General features: G+C 36.7%; 2 protein-coding genes and 1 pseudogene across 3 annotated transcripts; 1 reads left to right on the top strand and 2 right to left on the bottom strand.

The window, feature by feature from the left end:
• On the bottom strand, positions 2,745-4,259 carry LOC18769717. Its single transcript, XM_007202425.2, has 3 exons — positions 3,780-4,259; positions 3,380-3,484; positions 2,745-3,255 (listed from the first exon to the last, which is right to left on the bottom strand). Exons 1-3 carry the CDS (start codon positions 4,098-4,100, stop codon positions 2,944-2,946), a joined length of 738 nt encoding a protein of 245 aa, XP_007202487.1. The 5' UTR covers positions 4,101-4,259; the 3' UTR covers positions 2,745-2,943.
• LOC18771695 (RING-H2 finger protein ATL70) lies at positions 5,509-6,683 on the top strand. The gene has a single exon (XM_007202610.2). It carries the CDS (start codon positions 5,963-5,965, stop codon positions 6,467-6,469), a length of 507 nt encoding a protein of 168 aa, XP_007202672.1. The 5' UTR covers positions 5,509-5,962; the 3' UTR covers positions 6,470-6,683.
• LOC18769015 lies at positions 10,225-14,231 on the bottom strand (annotated as a pseudogene). Its single transcript, XR_002272741.1, has 5 exons — positions 13,746-14,231; positions 12,681-13,141; positions 12,280-12,554; positions 11,615-12,022; positions 10,225-10,691 (listed from the first exon to the last, which is right to left on the bottom strand). The product of XR_002272741.1 is annotated as an NAC domain-containing protein 82 (transcript).

Here is an 18,331-nt window from a genome sequence, read left to right as displayed (position 1 = left end):
AGGGGGGGGGGGGGTGGGGGGGGGTACCCCAACTCCTTTAAAAATTTTGTTAGGTTTTTCAATTTTTAAATTGGGGACTTTTTCCCTTAATATTTTAAAAAACCCACCCAATTTTTCCCCCCCCCCCCCCCCCCCTCCCTTCTTTTTCTCCCTGCCCCTCATGTGTGGCGAATTTTCAAGTCTAGCACATGAACAACACTTATTAGATGACGTGGAGCACATGTGGCTGTTGAGCTTTCACACATGGACTACCCTGCCTCTGATACCATAAAGAAAGTTGAGGTTCCATCCCAAAATCAATTGGCAATAAGGGGAGTATCCCAACTCCTTATAAGCCCTTGCTAGGTTTATCAACTTTTTAATGTGTGACTTTTTACCTTCACATTCTCATGATTGGTGGTGGTGGCTGTTAGATGTGGTGTTTTTTTATTTTATAGTTCTTATTTATTTTTTTGTATTAAAATAGTTATGTTTTTTTTAAATTAATATTTAAATAGTTTTAAATTATTTTAACAAAAAATTAACAGAATGGACAACATTAGCTAACGGTTCTAAACACAAGGATTAAATTGGCCAAATTGAAAACACATGGACTAAATTGGCCAACATTGTAAAACACAAGGACCATTTTTAGCATTTAAGCCTACAATTTTTCTTCTTAGGGAAGGATATTGAACTCAAACCGTTGCGATTTGAGAAATACTCTTAATCGTCTTAGCTATAAGTTTTTTACAACCATGGCTGATTTTTGGATAGATTGAATCAGAATTAGGGGATTCCAATTCCATTCCAAAAAAATTTGGAATGAAAATTCTTTTCCAATTCCGTTCCAAAGAATTTCGGAATTTTAACATCCATTCCAATTCGGAAATCTCAAAGTTTTTGGAATTATTGGAAAATTTCGAAACTTACGTATTTCGATTTCTTTTTGGGAAGTTTCAGAAACTCATTGAAAATTCTAAACATGACTACCAATTTGAAAGTTTAAAATTGGCTCAAAATTGAAAAATCATATGAAAAAGCTCAAAAAACTATTATATGCTATCAACTATATGTTGTTATCCATTATGAAATAGCTTGTCTATGTCTATTTGGTCATTAATTCATATCAAATTCAATATGAAACTAGTCATTATATATAGTCTAAGCTTGAACCCTCAATATATTTCGGAATTTGGAATTTTTGGAATCTTGAAATACTTTCCAATGCCAATCCAATTTTGTTTGGAGTTTTCGGATTTTGGAACTTTCATATGTTGAAATTGATTTGGACTCGCCATATTCGGAAATTTTCGAATCTAAATGTAATTTCCAATCCAACTTACACCCCTATTTACAACTAATAGTCTTTACAAAACCATACAACAAAAAGCAATCATGGTGGGTGCTTAGCTCATTGGTATTCTTTGTCCTTACATGCCCATACTTTGGGCCTCTCACAATAGAAAATAAGAGCATATCCAACAGCCTCTTCAACAACTTTGAAATGCTAAAATAGGTGAGCCACATAATTAAAACGCTCTCCAACAGCCTTGTCAAACTCAGTCATCAAAGCTGCCACCTCTCTCTCTCTCTCTCTCTCTCTCTCTCTCTCTCTCTCTCTCTCTCTCTCTCTCTCTCTCTCTTTTAGACTAGTAAGTTAACATTGGCTCTTCAAAACATTTAATTTTGCTTTGGAAAAACAAAATCTACTTTGAAATGTTTTTAAAATATTTTTTTTTTTCCTTTTCAACTAATAAATACATGGATATTTTTCATATGTTTTCATTCTTTTCCATAACATTGCAATAATTTAATTAAAAAGTATGTTTGGGCATAAATTATTAAAGTAACAAATAAGCCTTTTCAAATTATCAAATAAGTCAACAAACCTTAATTTAAAGGGATTATTTTTTATTTTTTTTTTGCAAAGGACCCACTAGTGTAGTGGTTTGGAGTATTTACTCCCTCAGGCAAGGTCCTGGGTTCGAGTCCTAGAATCCGTGTTGTGTGTGTGAGTTTAATATGCTATTTCCCCTTTCAATAGGAAAGGACCTCCAAAAAAAAAAAAAAAAAAAAAAAGGGATTAATTTTTCTACGATCGCTTTAACATCATTATGACAGGACAGGTTTGCCATCTTTATGGTTAATGTCACAATTAAATATTTTTCCTTTTATAATTGATACATTGATCATTAATCTCATACGAACACAATTTTTGTTCATACAGAACATAACATGTGTGGTCCCAGTCATGTGAAAACCATATATACGTGGGTATCACAGTTTTAAAATGAGATAAATAAGGATTTTTTTGGTAAACCTAAAAGCATGTTTCAACAAATTTGCAACTACAAAAATTGAGATATTGGGAGAGACTAAAATCAGTCAATGAACTGATCCTTATTGTTTTAAAATATTTGTAATTCAAGATTTTTTGAGAAATTAATTTGAGATCTTAATATGTGAAATTTTAGAATTAAATTATGTATTTTAACATTGTTATGGTTCTAATGCACCGCGCCTTCGGTGCGGGTTGCTCAACTGACAAAACAGCTGAGTTGGTTTTTTGGGCATACCCTAAAGTAGTAGGTGCTTAATCACATATTCTTATATTATAATTTTATTTTAGTTGCAATATCAATCATTTTATGGTTTAGTACATAAAAAAGACTGATTAATACTAATTTGGCAAATTCTGAAGAAGCAATTTTGCAAATTGAACCATGAATACACTAACAATTCCAAACCAGACAACCAAAAAGTTGGGTGTCACAAACAGGCAGAACACACATGTAATAACATTGATATCTCTTTTCAGCAATCACAAAATGATCCTCGAAGTTAATAAATTTACAACAAATATTTGTCTGAATCTGAAACACAAATAAGTAAATGATGAAACCTACTGGGGTGGATCTATGTAGTAAGAAAATTACAACACTCTAAGAACAAAAGTCTACATCAGAAAATCTTGTCAAACTGGCTAGTGAGAGAGCCCTTCAAATTTGAATAAAGACCATAGAGTGAGTACTGCCTGAGGTTTTCCACTTCATACCATGAGTTAAGCACTGAAAGGTGCTTGTCTGTGCCGGAAAATGCCAATTGGATCCCAAGGCTGCAGTCCACAGAGCCTCCATGGGTTTTGCAGCTGGAGGTCTTGAATGCACAGTCCTGATTGTTGAGGCAAACAAGGCCGGTGCTCCCTGAACATTTGGAGCACCCATCCCTTTTCCAATACAGGTTCTGCAGCCTCCCCTTGTTGAACTCAAGAACCTGCATAACACAAATCTCACTCACTTCAACCATATAAGCTTAAACCAAGAATCACAATGACTAGAAAGAAAAAAATTCCAATTCCAGTTCCAAGTTCAATTCGAATTCGACTGTATTTACTTACAAGGGTAAAGCTGGTGACAGTGTAGGTAGCATTGGCAACAAAAGCAGGAATGGACCTTGCAGCATATTTTCTCCCAGCAAATGCAACCATATAGCCATAAGAATCCTGGTAATTATTCAAAAACCCAAAAATTATAATCAATTGGATTGAATTCAAAACATGCCAAAACTCAACACATCTAATAAAAAACCAGAAATTTTTTAAGTAAAGTTTGAAACTTTAATCTAAATTTGATATTGGGAGGGTGTTCAAGTTTCAATTCGTCTGATGTTGCAAACTTCTAAAGCAAAATAAATATAAAATTGCAATTTTCATCTTACTAAACAAAGCACTTTAAAACCAACAATTGAGAAAGAAAAAAATTAGAAAAGAGAATGAAATAAGAGGAGAGAGAACGAACCGCAGTGAAGGAGGAGGAGTTGACAGAGAGGAGAGAGATCTCGTCAACCTTGGGGCGGAAAACGGAGATCTGGGAATTGCCGTTGGAGAGAGAGAGTCTGGAGTCGCAGGGAGACAGCTGAACGCTGCCGTTTCGGAAGAAGGAGTCCCTGGATGCGAAGGCAATCCCGAAGGTGAACCCGTCGGACCTCTCCACCTTCGTGTCCGCGCACGGAGAGTACACGTGGTTGTTGTTGCTGCCGTCAATTAAACGCACCGTCGTGGTCATCATCATTATCGCGATGATCAAGCTCCTCGTCGTCCATGGGCCAACAACCGCCATGGTTGATTCGGCGATTGGGAGTTTTTGGTGGATAGAGGAGATGACTTGTTTGTTGAGTTGTGCTTGAGTGGACGCGGAGTTGGAGACGTGAGATCCAGCGGTAGGAGGAAACTGAGATTGAATAGCAACCGTTGGATCTGTTTGTTGATTGGGATTAGATTACACTTCTAAATTGGGCATCCAAAATAAAGAATTTTTGCCACGGCCCAAAACCTTAAACATGAACATGAAACATCAATTGCTTTAGATCAAAAATAAAAGGTTAAGTGGATATTCAATCAACGAAAAAAGAGAAAATATTTATGTCCTTTTATAAATAGGAACTCTTACTTTCCTGTCAATCACATTTTAATACGTGTATATAAATTTATTTTTTGTATTTTTTTAATGAAATATCTTTTTATATGTGTTAAATCTATAATTTACAAGAAAGAATGATGTCTTCTAAAAAAAACAAGAAGCAATGTCCAAAAAGGTATCTAATTTTCTTGTTTTATGCGTTTTTGGTCTTAGGTATTTGAAATTATAAATTTGTCAAATAACCTATAGCTTTTTAGAGAAATTATGTTTGGTGTAATATATGACCGAGACACATTTTCTTTGAACATAAAGTTATAGCTCATTTGACTCGGTATATTTCTTTTGAATGATGTTTATAGAACTTCATGGGTTGCTTCCTTTAGATGCTTGTAGTTGTGTATTGATTGTTCTTTTTCTCGACGGGTTTGACATAGTTTGGGTAATTTTTTGGATTTCCCTATTCCAACAAGTACTAACCTGCGTCTATCACATACTTGTATTTGGTTTTGTAATTTTCCTTCGGAGTGTCTTTCGTGAAACTAATATGGTAGCTTCGTGATTTTGTGATTTTCCTTCAAAGTATCTTTCGTGAAACTAATATGGTAGCTTCGGCCTGCCTTTCAATGAATCCACATCCAATTTCATAATTCATAATAGGTACAAAGAAAAGCACCCAAAAAAAGTAGGGGAATGATTCGAAATGCTACCACCCATATATATAAAGAACCAATTGCATCCTGTACCGAAAATGAAATTTAAAAAAACAAACAGTTGCATCCATTGAAGAGGACCAACCACACACATGATGAACCCAGATAATTTGTTTTTGTTAAATGACAAGGCTCATACCAATAAAAACAAGTAAACAAATGCTAACTTCCAATTCATATCTTGGCAGAGACAGAAGAAGAAAATGCGTTACCTATGAGGCTACATAGCTGTTTATGATCAACTTGTTGTGGCCACATAAAATCAGCCTTAAAATATATTAGCAGTAAACACCAACTAACCTTGCAATGTATGGAACGTGCGTTACACGCCTATTGAGATAGAAAATTTTAAAAAATTAAATTAAATTAAATGCATCAGATATACAGATGATGATTTGTTGTGAGTTGATAGAGAAAAGAGATATAATTAATTAAAAAATTACTTCATCAATTATATAGGAAATACAGATGCTTACTTGAAAGAAAGACGTTACCCATAAAAGACAACAGGTAAAACCAGAAACGTTGACCTTCAAAAACTTGCAGACACATAACATAATCAAACGTACAGAAAAACCATAATGTAATCACATGTTATCTCTCTCTCTCTCTCTCTCTCTCTCTCTTTACTTAGGACCAACTACATCTTCCCTTAATTAAAACTCCACCAATACTCTCTCTCTCTCTCCACCTCATCCAGCAGTTGACTTCACAAAACTTGAATTCCCCAAATAACCAACTCTTTTGTCATTGAGCCATGGCTGACCAAACCAAAACAGCTTCTATCATATGCAACTTCTTCCATCACAATCCCACCTGCTTGGCTTTTCTTTTTCAAGGAGGTGAGAGATCATGAACAACACAAGTGACTCTGGTGGCTTCCTTGGTTCCAACAACATTGGTGGCTTTGGTTATGGCATTGGTGTCTCAGTTGGCATCCTCCTGCTCATCACAACCATCACCCTTGCTTCCTACTTCTGCACCAGAACTCAGCAGCCGCCTGCCCCGGCGACACACAGGAACAACAACATCCTTGATCCACCTGACCTGCAAAACTTTGTTGTTGATATAGGACTTGATGACAGCACCATTGAGAGCTACCCGAAGATGCTTTACTCTGAGGCCAAGCTCCAAAAGACAGACTCCACTGCCTCCTGCTGCTCCATATGTCTTGCTGATTACAAGGGCACCGATACACTCCGTCTACTGCCGGATTGTAAACACCTCTTCCACCTCAAGTGTGTTGATCCGTGGCTGCGGCTGCATCCCACCTGTCCCGTCTGCAGAACATCTCCAATCCCAACACCTCTGTCGACTCCTCTGGCAGAGGTGGTTCCATTGGCAAGCAGGCGAGACTGATGGAATGGATAGAGTGAAGGGAGCATGGATTTGAATTTGGGGTGTTTTTGCATTATTTATATACAGAAAAGTCATTAGCATATATCATCGAAGTTCTCCCAAATGTTGATGGAGCTCTTCCATAGTGAAACTTTCTTCAATTCTTTCTTTTATGTAGCTTGAGATCTGGTTGTAAGAATTCATAATAATTTTGGGATTTATACATTATTTAAAAGCATGGTTTCCTGTGGCAGGAACAGAAACTGCTACAAAATTCTAACACATGTGCAAGCCTGCAAGGTACACATTGCAGAGGGTTAAGCTAGTAGTAGGTGTCAATTACTATTAGGTTAGACATATGAGAAGATGAATCAAATGGGGTAATGACAATTTACAGAAGCTTTTAAAAATAAAAAATAAAAAAAACCTCCATGGAAGAATCCTGCAATCCACTTGGGATGAAACATAGATGCAAGGCAGTTTAGTATTTAATCATCCGCAGATTTCAACATTTGCAGATTAAACCTGATTAGGAAGGTCCAGTAAGTACAAATATGACTCAATTTAATATCTAAGCAGATCTGTACCTAAATCTTACCAGCCTGAATGAATTTCATAAAAGAAACTACTAGGTAAGTCATTTACTAATACAGGTCACCCTTGTTAAAGCCTTTAATAGCACAACTACTGAAATTGATGGGGCCAGTGACATTCCTTCTGACAACAGAACCTTATCCTCCAAGATGCAAAGACCTTTCTGGTGAGCCTTATAGCAACTCTATTCAGAAAAATATGAAAGAGGCATGCTCTTGTTGCAAAACCTATTTAAGTGGACAGAAAAATTCCTATATTATTAAATCCCTCATAAAGAAACCCATCAATTTCCTTTACTTCTCTTGTTGATGGAAATGGGAATACATGATTTCTCTGTCCATCCTGAAAACCAACCTCCAGAGCTTCATTGAAACAAGACCATCGTCGGCCACGTTAACGTGCAGAAGTTCTCTTTATTATATGCCTTTTGCTCCTCCATATTTTCTTTAGAGCTTCTAATAAGTTCTACAAAAAGTTGAACAGCTTGCCACAATCCCTCACCTTCACCCCCATCTCTCTCTTCCAAATAACCTCTCAAGCACCAATAAGACAAGATGGAAAACAGATCGTGAAAAACGAACTGAAGTAATATCAAAGAAGCATTCCTCTACATGTGATGTACTTACCAAACAAGAAAAGAGAGTAATTCAAATTATAAGCCAAATAAAAGAGGAATTGTATTAGTCCAACAATTAACATATAAAATTTTTCGAACTATTACTTGGAAGTACCCCCTAATTTTGCAGAAGAAAATCATATTACATTGATTCCTTATAAGTGCAGAAATTTTTAAAAAATATATCTAACAATAGCAATGTTTAGGTCCTCCCTCAACAAGGGTTTAACTTGATACATGGGCAATAAATCTGAAACACCTCCCCCACCTCCTTCTGAAATAATAATAATAATAATAATAAAGTACTACAAATACAGATACCTACCATAAATAAATTCTAGCGGATTCTGCCAACTTAATTCATTTATAATAGCTCCACAGCAGATGCGGTATGAATGCACCATACTAGATTTGCTCCCACCCCTTACCACATAAACTCCATTCCACTTCATCAAAGAACAAGAAGAGTGTATTCTAGTGTTATGACAACCCACGACATTACCAGTTCTTCAAATAACTAAAAATGGGCCTCAACACATGCAGAATCACATATACGGTGTCCTCATTGTTTATTCTAGCTGATCATTTCTGGAATATCAAAACTTTACCTACCTCTCTGTCTCCCTCAAAATTTACACGGTCCCACTTGTGTTTCCGTTTCTTATGCAACCAGATAGGTGATGGTATCTTGAGCACATCTGAAACCTCCTCAAACTCAAAGCCAGCAGGTAAAGGGCATCTAAGCCTATATCAATGCACAACTTAGAATCCAATTCACATGATCCAGTAAAGGAAAATGACTAGAGACTACTGTCTGTGTCCATGGGCTCCATTTACCAGCTACCTTTGCCGATTAATGATCAAATTTGTAGGCGCAATTATCATGCATATCATCATCCACATGAAAAATCTCGTCTTTCCTTTTCTGAATACATGTGCTTTGGATTCCAATTTTGGCACATTTATAGCAACATAGTATTGTCGTGTCTGTCAATGTCATAGTGTAAGAGACCTTGCACACCATCATGCATGAATTATTTTTGTATGGTGTGGGTGCCCTTGTGTTCCCTGGTCAACTGGAAACATTGCTTCCTATTCTAATATAATGTGGCATTCATGTTCACTGTCTACTGACTAGTGGCTAAGACAATTAACTATTAACCATTCTAAATCTCAACTTGAAAGTTGAAAGTAGATCCCAAGTTCCACCACAGCTACCATCTACAAATTTCAGACGCATGGATCTTGTTCTTCTGAAAAGGAAACCGAAAACATACCCTCTACTACCCCAACAACAACAAAAAACTGAATTTGCAAATCGTATAACACTGCCAACCAACTACACGAAAAGGGGTTATAGCTCAAATGTTTAATTCAACCTTAGAAATCCAAGCATGAACTATGAAGCCATGAATCACTACATATATTGAGCATGCAACTACTCTTTTTTTTCCTTTGGGTACCAATTTATTTACTGTCCAATTCATAGCTACAGAAAGCGATCGAAATTGCAATAAAACACTGATCTTGGAAGTGATAATATTTGGAACCAACCAAGAAAATAAGCATCAATACCCACAAACAAGTTAAACGAATTAGAAGCAGGAAAACAATAAAGCATGCCTGCAAATACAAAACATGTCTACCAATACCAGGTACAAGTTAGTCTCTATGGGGTTACCTGGACAAGCTTACTGAGGCCACTGTGAGAGTCCAGCGTAGACTCTGTGGTCCCTACCTGACGAGTAGCGTCGATTTCGACTGCCTGCGATTGTTCGAAGTTCAGGGCAAAGCCCAAAACATAAAAATGAAATTTCCACTCCTGTTTATTTTTCGCTTTTATATAGATATATATATATATATATATTTTTTGGGATAAATATGTTTTCCTGGAACTAATGGCTGAAAAAGGAAAAATAATAATAATGCAAATCAACGAGAAATGAAATATCAATCTATTATTTGGGTTTGGGCTCAACGCTCTTGGAATCTAAATCTCAAGGTTGGGTCCGCTCGAGTTTCTATCCTAGGGTAAGTGATAGCGTTTGGGACTCAAGGTCCAAGATCGAGTTCTAGGCCTAGTGTTGAGCGATTGATTGTCCCGGATCGTGGTCCAAGTCCACGATACCTGGAGGCTCGTGTCTAATAATCATGTTTCTGGAGTCTCTTCTCTATACAACTATTTTAAAAACATTTAAGAGTGATTTTAGATTAGTCAATAATCACTTCTATGAAGGATCATTCATATCAATAATCACTTGTACGAAGAATCATTCATCGATGGAAAATTTACATTTGATTGTGACACTTCTACAGGACATCAGTTTTGGCCCAACACAGTGAGCATCGGAGGGAGAGATTGGAAATTAGCTTTGGCTTTGCCATTGAGATTGTAACCTCGTAGTTGTAGGTTTACTTGTAATTAACTCTGACCTTATTTTCCTGTTTTTTCTTACTATGCATCCAAATTACAAAGAAAAAAATGCAGTGGACGTAAGCCAAGTCACAACCTCAAACGATATCGACCCCAAAAAACAAAACACTGCGCAAGTACACAACGCAAGCATAGTTTAAGCGTAACCCTCGTAGAAGATTATAGACATAAAATGAAAAATGCATTGTAATACAATATGGCACCACAATTTTTAATTCTGTTCCGTTTCAAACAATGAAAAAGAATGTGCAATGATTAAGTCAACGTTGTGTCTAGTAAGGTGAGCTTCTGAAAGTCAGCAATAATAATTTCAGTTCTCTCCCATCGAAGTACATGGCTGACTGAGCAGAGGCTGAGTATATGTCGAATCATGGCAATTCAACGGATCTACCAAGATCATCCAGCTCCAAGAATTGGTCATTGTCACCTAGCAGCATTTGAGCCGGAGCACAGACTGAATTATGCACCGTGGAGAAATTATAACCATCTTCACTCACTCTAGCCAGCTTGCCCAAGTCTCCTAAATCTTCATAAATATCATCACTATTGACATGAGGTGTAGCACAAGCATTTCCAGAAGGAATAACATTACCAAGCTCCTGCAAACCGTGAAGAAGTTTTACATTAGCATACCTTAGAAGTTTAAAGAACATTTGCAATATAATTTGTGTACTAATGTACTTACGAAAGTAATATATTTCTATTACTTCCGTAATTTATGTGTACTCATGTTCTTATAGGTGCATATAAGATCATCCAAAAGGATCCAGCATAAAATGAAAATTTCAAAATTAAAGTTCAATACCATCAACTTCTCAAGTTACGCCATCTAGTTTGAAGCTCTAGCTTCAAGAAATAACATTTGCACTATAATTATTAACACTGAGTCCGTAGTCCCAGCTTCCACACATTATCATTATAGCTATAGGCAAATATAGGCAGCAAAAGATCATTACTTAATGAAAAAACAAGGAGGGAGATCTCCCCATCGGCAGAGGATAATTACATATCATTTCTCCATGAATAAAGAGTAGGGAGATTTACCCTCCATCAATTGACAAGTAAAAACAAAAAATAACAGTAAGAGAAGCACCAAACATCAGCAAAAGCAGTATGAAATTAGAATAAGGAACCAATTAGGTTGATGAAGGAGACCAAGAGAAATAGAGAGAGAGAGAGAGAGAGAGAGAGAGAGAGAGAGAGAGCGAGAGGAAATAAGGCAAAGTACAGATGCACTGAAGTTGCAGAGCCAAGACCCTCATCAGGGAAAAAAAAGGCTAATTTGTCTCTTTCAACAACCTGGATGACATCAATGACAAAAGTAAAATACAAATTACTTATGTTCACCGAAATTTAACCCAACTCTATTGTGCCGCATTAGCACATATGCATTGGAAAGCTATGGCATGAGCAAAGTGTCACAACATAAACCTATCTCAATTAGATTATGATGCATTTCCACTTTGCTATTATCAGGAATGATATATACTACATAGAAAAAAGAGAGGGAAGAATTACACACCTCATTTTTGTCATTTTCTTTCATTAAGGAAGTGCTTCCTTCAGTAAAGCAATTCAACATTGACAGAATATCATCATTGGAAACATGAGGCTTCTCCATTGTAACATGATTACTGGAAACCAATTGGAGAACATTGCAAGAAGGTGGTAAAGCATCTGATATGCACGATTCAGATGAAGGACCTATGTGTATACCCTCCGGGGAATGTGTGCTAGTGATGATGGAACTATTATAGTTGCTCGGCACCACAAGGTTTGGCTCAGGCATATTTGCATGTGGGACTGCTTCTGAACAAATTTCAGCCTCATCATCAGTCCAGTCTTCCTCTTTAAAGGGTGCACCATATTCTGCACCATTTCTAGGCCCTGGCCCATCTTTTTGGAAAATCATACAGATCACATACGAGTCCTGCAACATCAAAAAGCCACAAAACTTAATCAACATCCCACTAGCCATGAAAAGCTACTAACAAATTGTATGAAGTAAGGAAAACTAAAATTATCAGTCCAATTCAGCAGCATGAAAAAATTCTAATCATATGAAACATTAAAGAATAACAAGCTTTACAGAAGGAGAGTATAATACTAAATCGTTTCAGAGTGTGGGACTAATTTTATTAAAACCAAAGAAGAATACAAAATAGTGAGAGGAAGAGTGTCATTTACCTGGAGCACATCACTATCAGCCAGGTTCTTAGCTTCAAGCCTATACTCATGCATAACCCAATCTGTTCTCTCTCCTTTTGGAGCTCGACCTCTATGAAAGATCAACGTTTTTATCCACCCGGAAACTTCACCATTGTAAAGAACAGATCTGTCCTTTCCCGTGGCCTTCCAGTAACCGCATTCGTTGGCACGTTTCACCCTAGCCCCAGTTGGATACTTCCTTGATGTCGGACAAAAGAAGTACCATTTTAGATCACCTTGCCAACAAGATTTTTCTGAAAATAAAAGGCACAACACAATCAGAAACTACATGAGACAAATAAGGAAAGCCAAGGTTAATTAGAATGACAAGGTCAATGACAGTGAAGAAAACAAAGAAGAGAAATTAGAATGACAAATACCTGGAAGATCCCAAGGAGCATACTTGTGAATGTCGACCTCTGCAATGAAGTTAAAATGGAGCCTTTTCCCCATTACCTTCCTCTTCAAATAATATTGTACAAGTTCTACATCAGTTGGAGAAAACCGGAAACCAGGAGGCAACGGTGATTTCCTCATCACAAAATCCAAATGTAAAGTCTCAACTATCTAACAATAGCCTTAAATCTCCAATGTAGAAATCCTCACAATATGCGAAGAAAATAATGTCTCTTAAAAGTAAACAGCAAGTAAAGCAGAGGTTACAAAAAGAACACAATTATAAACAACGCCCCTCCCAAAAAATAACTAGGTCAAGTCCAGTGCCGGAACAAGATTCTGCGCGAACACCACAGCCTCCCTCGGTTCATAAAATAAAATTGTCCAATAATTGATGAATGTTTGTTGTTGAGATCAAAAGACATTTGGATGCGCAATGAAGACCCTGTTCACCAACATTATCAGACATACGCTCAGAATAAGCAGCAGAAAACTGAAGGAAAAATAACAGAAAACTAAACAACACAGCACAGGAGAGAGAGCATATCAGAACAATTTTTTTCATATATAAAAGCTTTCAAGACAAACCAACCCCATCAAAACTGATATGCGAAACCTCAAAACCCTAATTGGTAATCACTTTTTAAATATCCCTGCATACAAATTATATATGAATGATGCCCATTTATCAAAATTAAAATAAAATATATTTTTCTTAAAGTCAAACCCAGATCATAAAGTCATCAGAATCATCTAAAAAACCCATAGAAACAATCATATAGAATCCGAAAAATACAAAACTGAAAACCACATTGAAAACCCACAGAACGCTAGCCCGCCAAAGAAAATAACGAAACTTGAACTGAGGGCAAAACCCTAACTTGAATACGAAGTAAGACACGTACGACGTAACAGCTAGTACAGAGAGAGCGCTTTATTTCGAAAATAAAAAACGAAACCAGGAAAAACAATCAAATGTCTAAATTTTTTTATTTTTTTATTTTTTAAAGGGATCAACTGAAACGTACCATCAAGAGAGAGAGTTATACCTGAATATGGGAGAAATGGGATGATGGGTTGAATGGGAGAAATGGCGAGCGAGGGTGGCGTGAATGGGAGGAAGACTCGAAGCGCGGAGTGAAATAAGCTACAGGTGACGACTCTGGTTCTTCAGTGGTTTTAGGGGTATTTAAATCACGGAAGATTCAAACATAGCCATAGTTTCTTTATTTATTTTGTGCCCAAAAATGTTTCCTTCATTATATAAGCCTGGCCCAGCTGTAGATGGGCTATGTGTAGCCCAAAAACCCTGGTCATGTGATTTAAATGAGTTAAGAAATTTTATGAAATCAACCAATTAGCTATTAATTTTCTTGAATTTATCCAGTTTTTGAAAAAGAAAAAAAAAATCCAACTTCAAAATCAAAACCAGCTTGCTCAAAAAAAAAAAATTTCCTTATAAGGTTTCATAACCGAACCCTTAATGCTTAATGGTAAAAGTCATTCATCCTTATATCACTATTACAATCCGACACATACAAAATTGACTCGTCAATAAAAGCTTATGTTCGAATGTCAGATTATCAGTTGTATGTAAAGTGGAATGAGTCCTTGCACGTACAGAACCAAGATTTTTCCTTGAGAAAAATTAGGGACGAAAAGGATTAGGCTATGAGAAACAATGAGATTGAAAAGGGTAATGGCATAAGAAACAACATCTCATGCATATGGCTCACCGAGCAGCTGAAGCTGGTGTTCAGTGCAAATGAGTTCAGTTTTGCTGTTGTGATAGTTGCACACCTTCTTTGCTATCAATGGATAAATCAGAAGCACGGAGAAAGGCCTTGTTGGTTCACCAATCATTACTTAAATTGCCTTCATTATATGTTTTACATTTCTATAAATTCTGAGTTCTTTCTTTTGCGAACGGATGATTTTGATTGTGAGGTTTTGAAATATTCGCTTGTGCCATGCTATTTGCTTCTGTTAATAGCCACAGACATTTTCGTTAGCCCTACAAAAAATTTCTCTGAAAGCCTTCATTTTACTTGAACTTAGATGAGGTTGCCTTCATTTTTCATTCTTCATTTCTCTTTCCTGAAAAGGAAAATAGATTTGGGGAGGGAGGAGTATATATGCTTTCCAATTATCCGAATTCCACCAGCATAATACACTGGTGCTTCGATTCAGGCTGCTCACAAAATGAAACTGAAGGTCTTGAATAGAGATAATGGCCTTCACAATGGATTACGAGTGTTCACTGGATTTTGTTGCGCATTACTTGAACATGTGAGCTAAAGATATGGCCTTTGTAGTTGGTTTCCATGTTATAATCTTGAATTCTCTAACAGCAAATGGATTAGATCAGAGACTAATTACTTCTTATGAACATGTGAACAGATGTGTTTAGCAGATGATAATTGAGGAGACTCAAATACTCAGCAAGGGAAAACCAGGTGAGTTCAAAGTTGCCAGTGCCAGAGTCATGGATTTCAATTTTTACATGGCTATGGCTGAATGATTAAAATATATAGGTAAGCGTGATTGATAGTCATTCTCCTGATGTTCTGACAAATATGGAAAACATACATTTTCAAAACAGAAATCTATATGCATCCCCTTTTTGGTTCCTATTTGAGGAATAGATTGGGTTAGGTGCCCGAATGAAATTGGTCCCTACATTCCCTTGGAAATAATGATGATGTTGATCAAATAATCTACACATGCAGAGGGGATCTAAACACGATATCATGGGTGCACCTGTTTTGGTAATCCAAATAAAGCTGAAGCTTAGGTAACAAACTGGCATCTGAGCAATTTCACTTTTGTCGAGTGTATTCAGGATCTTATGTTATGTTCAGTTGTGTCGAGTGTATTTAGGATCCTATGTTATGTGCAATTTAGGTTTGATCTTACACAAGCCAATTGAACATACGTGTGCCTCCAATCTGTACGAGACAAAGTTATTCCTTACTTGGACTATCACATTGAGAACTTACAAGCATTTTGTCACTTGGACCAAACTTTTGAAATACCATGCAGTGGTTATTGTGAAGAACTCTTTAGATGGTTTAGTGCAACCGGAACACCACTATTATCCCATGAGAAGGGTATGCATTGTGGCTGTTGAAGTGCATAGAAGGGCAAACAATGAAATGCCCTTCGGGTAGGAGTCTAGTCAAAACCAGTGTCTTGGATTAGAAACATGTTAAATACTAATGTTTAGCACTGTTGTATCATTTCCTTTGCTTTTGTATGTGTACGTAGTGTTTGCAGCTAGTATAATTGAATGGCATATGATAGCACACGTTAAAAGCGCCACATTGTGTGCCATATAGCTTGCAGATCAGAATACAGGCTGAAATAATGAGTTTCGCTTTTGACAGCCTTCTTTTCTATGGGTGTGTTTCTTCGTCCAATCCATTTTAGAATTCATGGGTTTTATTTTTTTCTTCATTCATAGCCAACAAAATCCATGGCGCAAATGAGCGACGCCTCAGAAGATGTCGGGAACTTATATCCGAGCCTTGCTAGAGATGATACACACCTCAGTTATACAGAGTTTGTGGGATTTGACATCAGTTTCTTTTAGTAATATATTCTGATGCAATATAGAACTGAAATTTTAGGAGACATGTCGCAGCCCAAAGCTTTTGTTTAGTCTTTGTCTAGTTGCTAACCATACCTTTGGCATTCACCAGTGACTTGGCTTTCATTAGTTGATATGCTGATGACTTGAGGCGAAGAGGTGGTGACCAAGATTGTGCATACAAGAAGATATCCATGTTTAACATTTTTTTCTGGTATAATTATTTAGTCCGCAAAATCAACTACAAATCTGCAAAAACATGGTTCCATCAACGAGGTTCACTTGAAAAATTATCACAATTTCTTTATCAGTCCAATTAACTTGAAATAATGTAGAATCAAACTAGAGACATTAACTTCACCTAACAAAACATTAGAATTTAGAGTCGTTTGAATCCAATTAATAGTCTCAAATGACATCCAAAGTTAACTTGCGAAACCTGCCAACACTTATTTCTTCTCTAACATAAGTTACTTCGAAATTTACCATAAATAGATTATATATCGATGACAATTGACAGTTTATGATAAGACAAGACACATATATGATATATCCAAAAAGCCTTCAACTATTTGAGAGTTAAATGATTTGAAGTCACATAACTTGAACTCCTGTATTTCTCAAACTCTAACTTGGGCAATAGAGCCTCTTTGGCAAACACCACACCGATTTCCAAGAAACTTAGTCGTTTCGCATGATTTTTGCAGCTCCCATGCGTTCCAACTTTTTTTTTTGGGTCAAATTCACCTTCTCCCTTTTATTAAAGAGTTAGCGAAAATGTCCTCAATACCTCTTTTACCCAATTTTCCATTATTTTGTTGAAATTATGAGAAACAAGATCAGAGGTTTTTGTGTTGCCAGTGTGTAGAATCGTTCATGTCAGACCACCATTAGTTACATGCATGTACTTCTTACCTGAGTCAAACTTAAGACAGAGAGATGGCCGAGATTGTTGTGTACACAACAAACAAACATAAAATAGATTCAAATAGACATTGTTTGCAACAACCAAAAAAAAAAAACAAAAGACATTGTTTGCAAGTGTATCTTGGGCCAAGCACTGGGTCCTCACACTCTAAACCAAAAAACCAAGGGACTATCCTTCTTCTACTCTTCCTTGAACATCAATGGATTCTCGTCACTGAAATGTAGAATTTGCTGCTCAGCCATCTCTCTCTCTCTCTCTCTCTCTCTCTATCCATTTTTGAAAACCTTAAGACTTTAACCTTAAACCAGAATTCAAATCAGAGACACTTTTGTCTTCTTTAGTGGATCTACAGTAACCTTTTCGGTGGATATTGACATTACACTCGGAACATTCCCAGACCAACCCTTCACACGGTTCACCACATGCTTGACAATCAAGAATGTGCTCCCTTTTATCAGAACGAATGACACTCCTTTCCTTATAAACAAGAGTAGCAGGGTGTGGGTGAGTGTCGTGCTTATAAGCTCCCCCTAACTTGACTTGCGGATACCTCCCTAGAATGCAATGAGGATGGCAATGAAAGTCGCAATCTGAGCAGGAGTAGAACCAATGTGTTGGAATTTTAAAAGGTTTTAAAAATTTAACCGTTTATTATACCTTCAAAGCTTTCCAATTTGTTTATATGTTATTTATAATATAAATATTTTGTATTTGGCTTTACGGAAAGAGAAAAACTATTATTTTTTATAACACAATGTTCCGGATTTCGTTTTCCTTCGCATATTTCACAATAATGTTCAGCTGGCATGTCTGTAACTCTATAGGTGAGCTTGAGATGGTGATCGTCGTATCTGTGCCGGGCTGTGAGAGGTAATTTAACACATGGAATACAAAGGTTGAAGTTGCATGCCAAAATAGTACAACTGAACCAACCAATTTGCTTAGAAGCACCACAACCCTTACATTGATTAGAACTACCCTGTTTTATGTTGAAGTAGAGGTCATGATCATGTGCCTCATGTTTAAGAGACTTATTATATTCCCAAAGAATACTGCAGTGAAGGTCAAGGTAGAAGCCTTCCTCCTTGATAAAGTATTCGTCACAGCCCCTATTATCA

Source organism: Prunus persica, chromosome G7 (genome assembly GCF_000346465.2).
Source record: "Prunus persica cultivar Lovell chromosome G7, Prunus_persica_NCBIv2, whole genome shotgun sequence".
Taxonomy (NCBI): domain Eukaryota; kingdom Viridiplantae; phylum Streptophyta; class Magnoliopsida; order Rosales; family Rosaceae; genus Prunus; species Prunus persica.
Note: the sequence above shows the minus strand (reverse complement) of the source record. Positions and strands in the feature narration are given on the sequence as shown.

Excerpts from the sequence above, each read along its gene's own strand:
- LOC18771695 (XM_007202610.2), top strand. The coding sequence starts at position 5,963 with ATGAACAACACAAGTGACTCTGGTGGCTTCCTTGGTTCCAACAACATT.
- LOC18769717 (XM_007202425.2), bottom strand. The coding sequence starts at position 4,100 with ATGGCGGTTGTTGGCCCATGGACGACGAGGAGCTTGATCATCGCGATA. Across the intron at positions 3,485-3,779 it reads ACTCCTCCTCCTTCACTGCG|GATTCTTATGGCTATATGGT; the intron begins GTTCGTTCTCTC and ends AATAATTACCAG. Across the intron at positions 3,256-3,379 it reads CTGTCACCAGCTTTACCCTT|GTTCTTGAGTTCAACAAGGG; the intron begins GTAAGTAAATAC and ends TGTGTTATGCAG.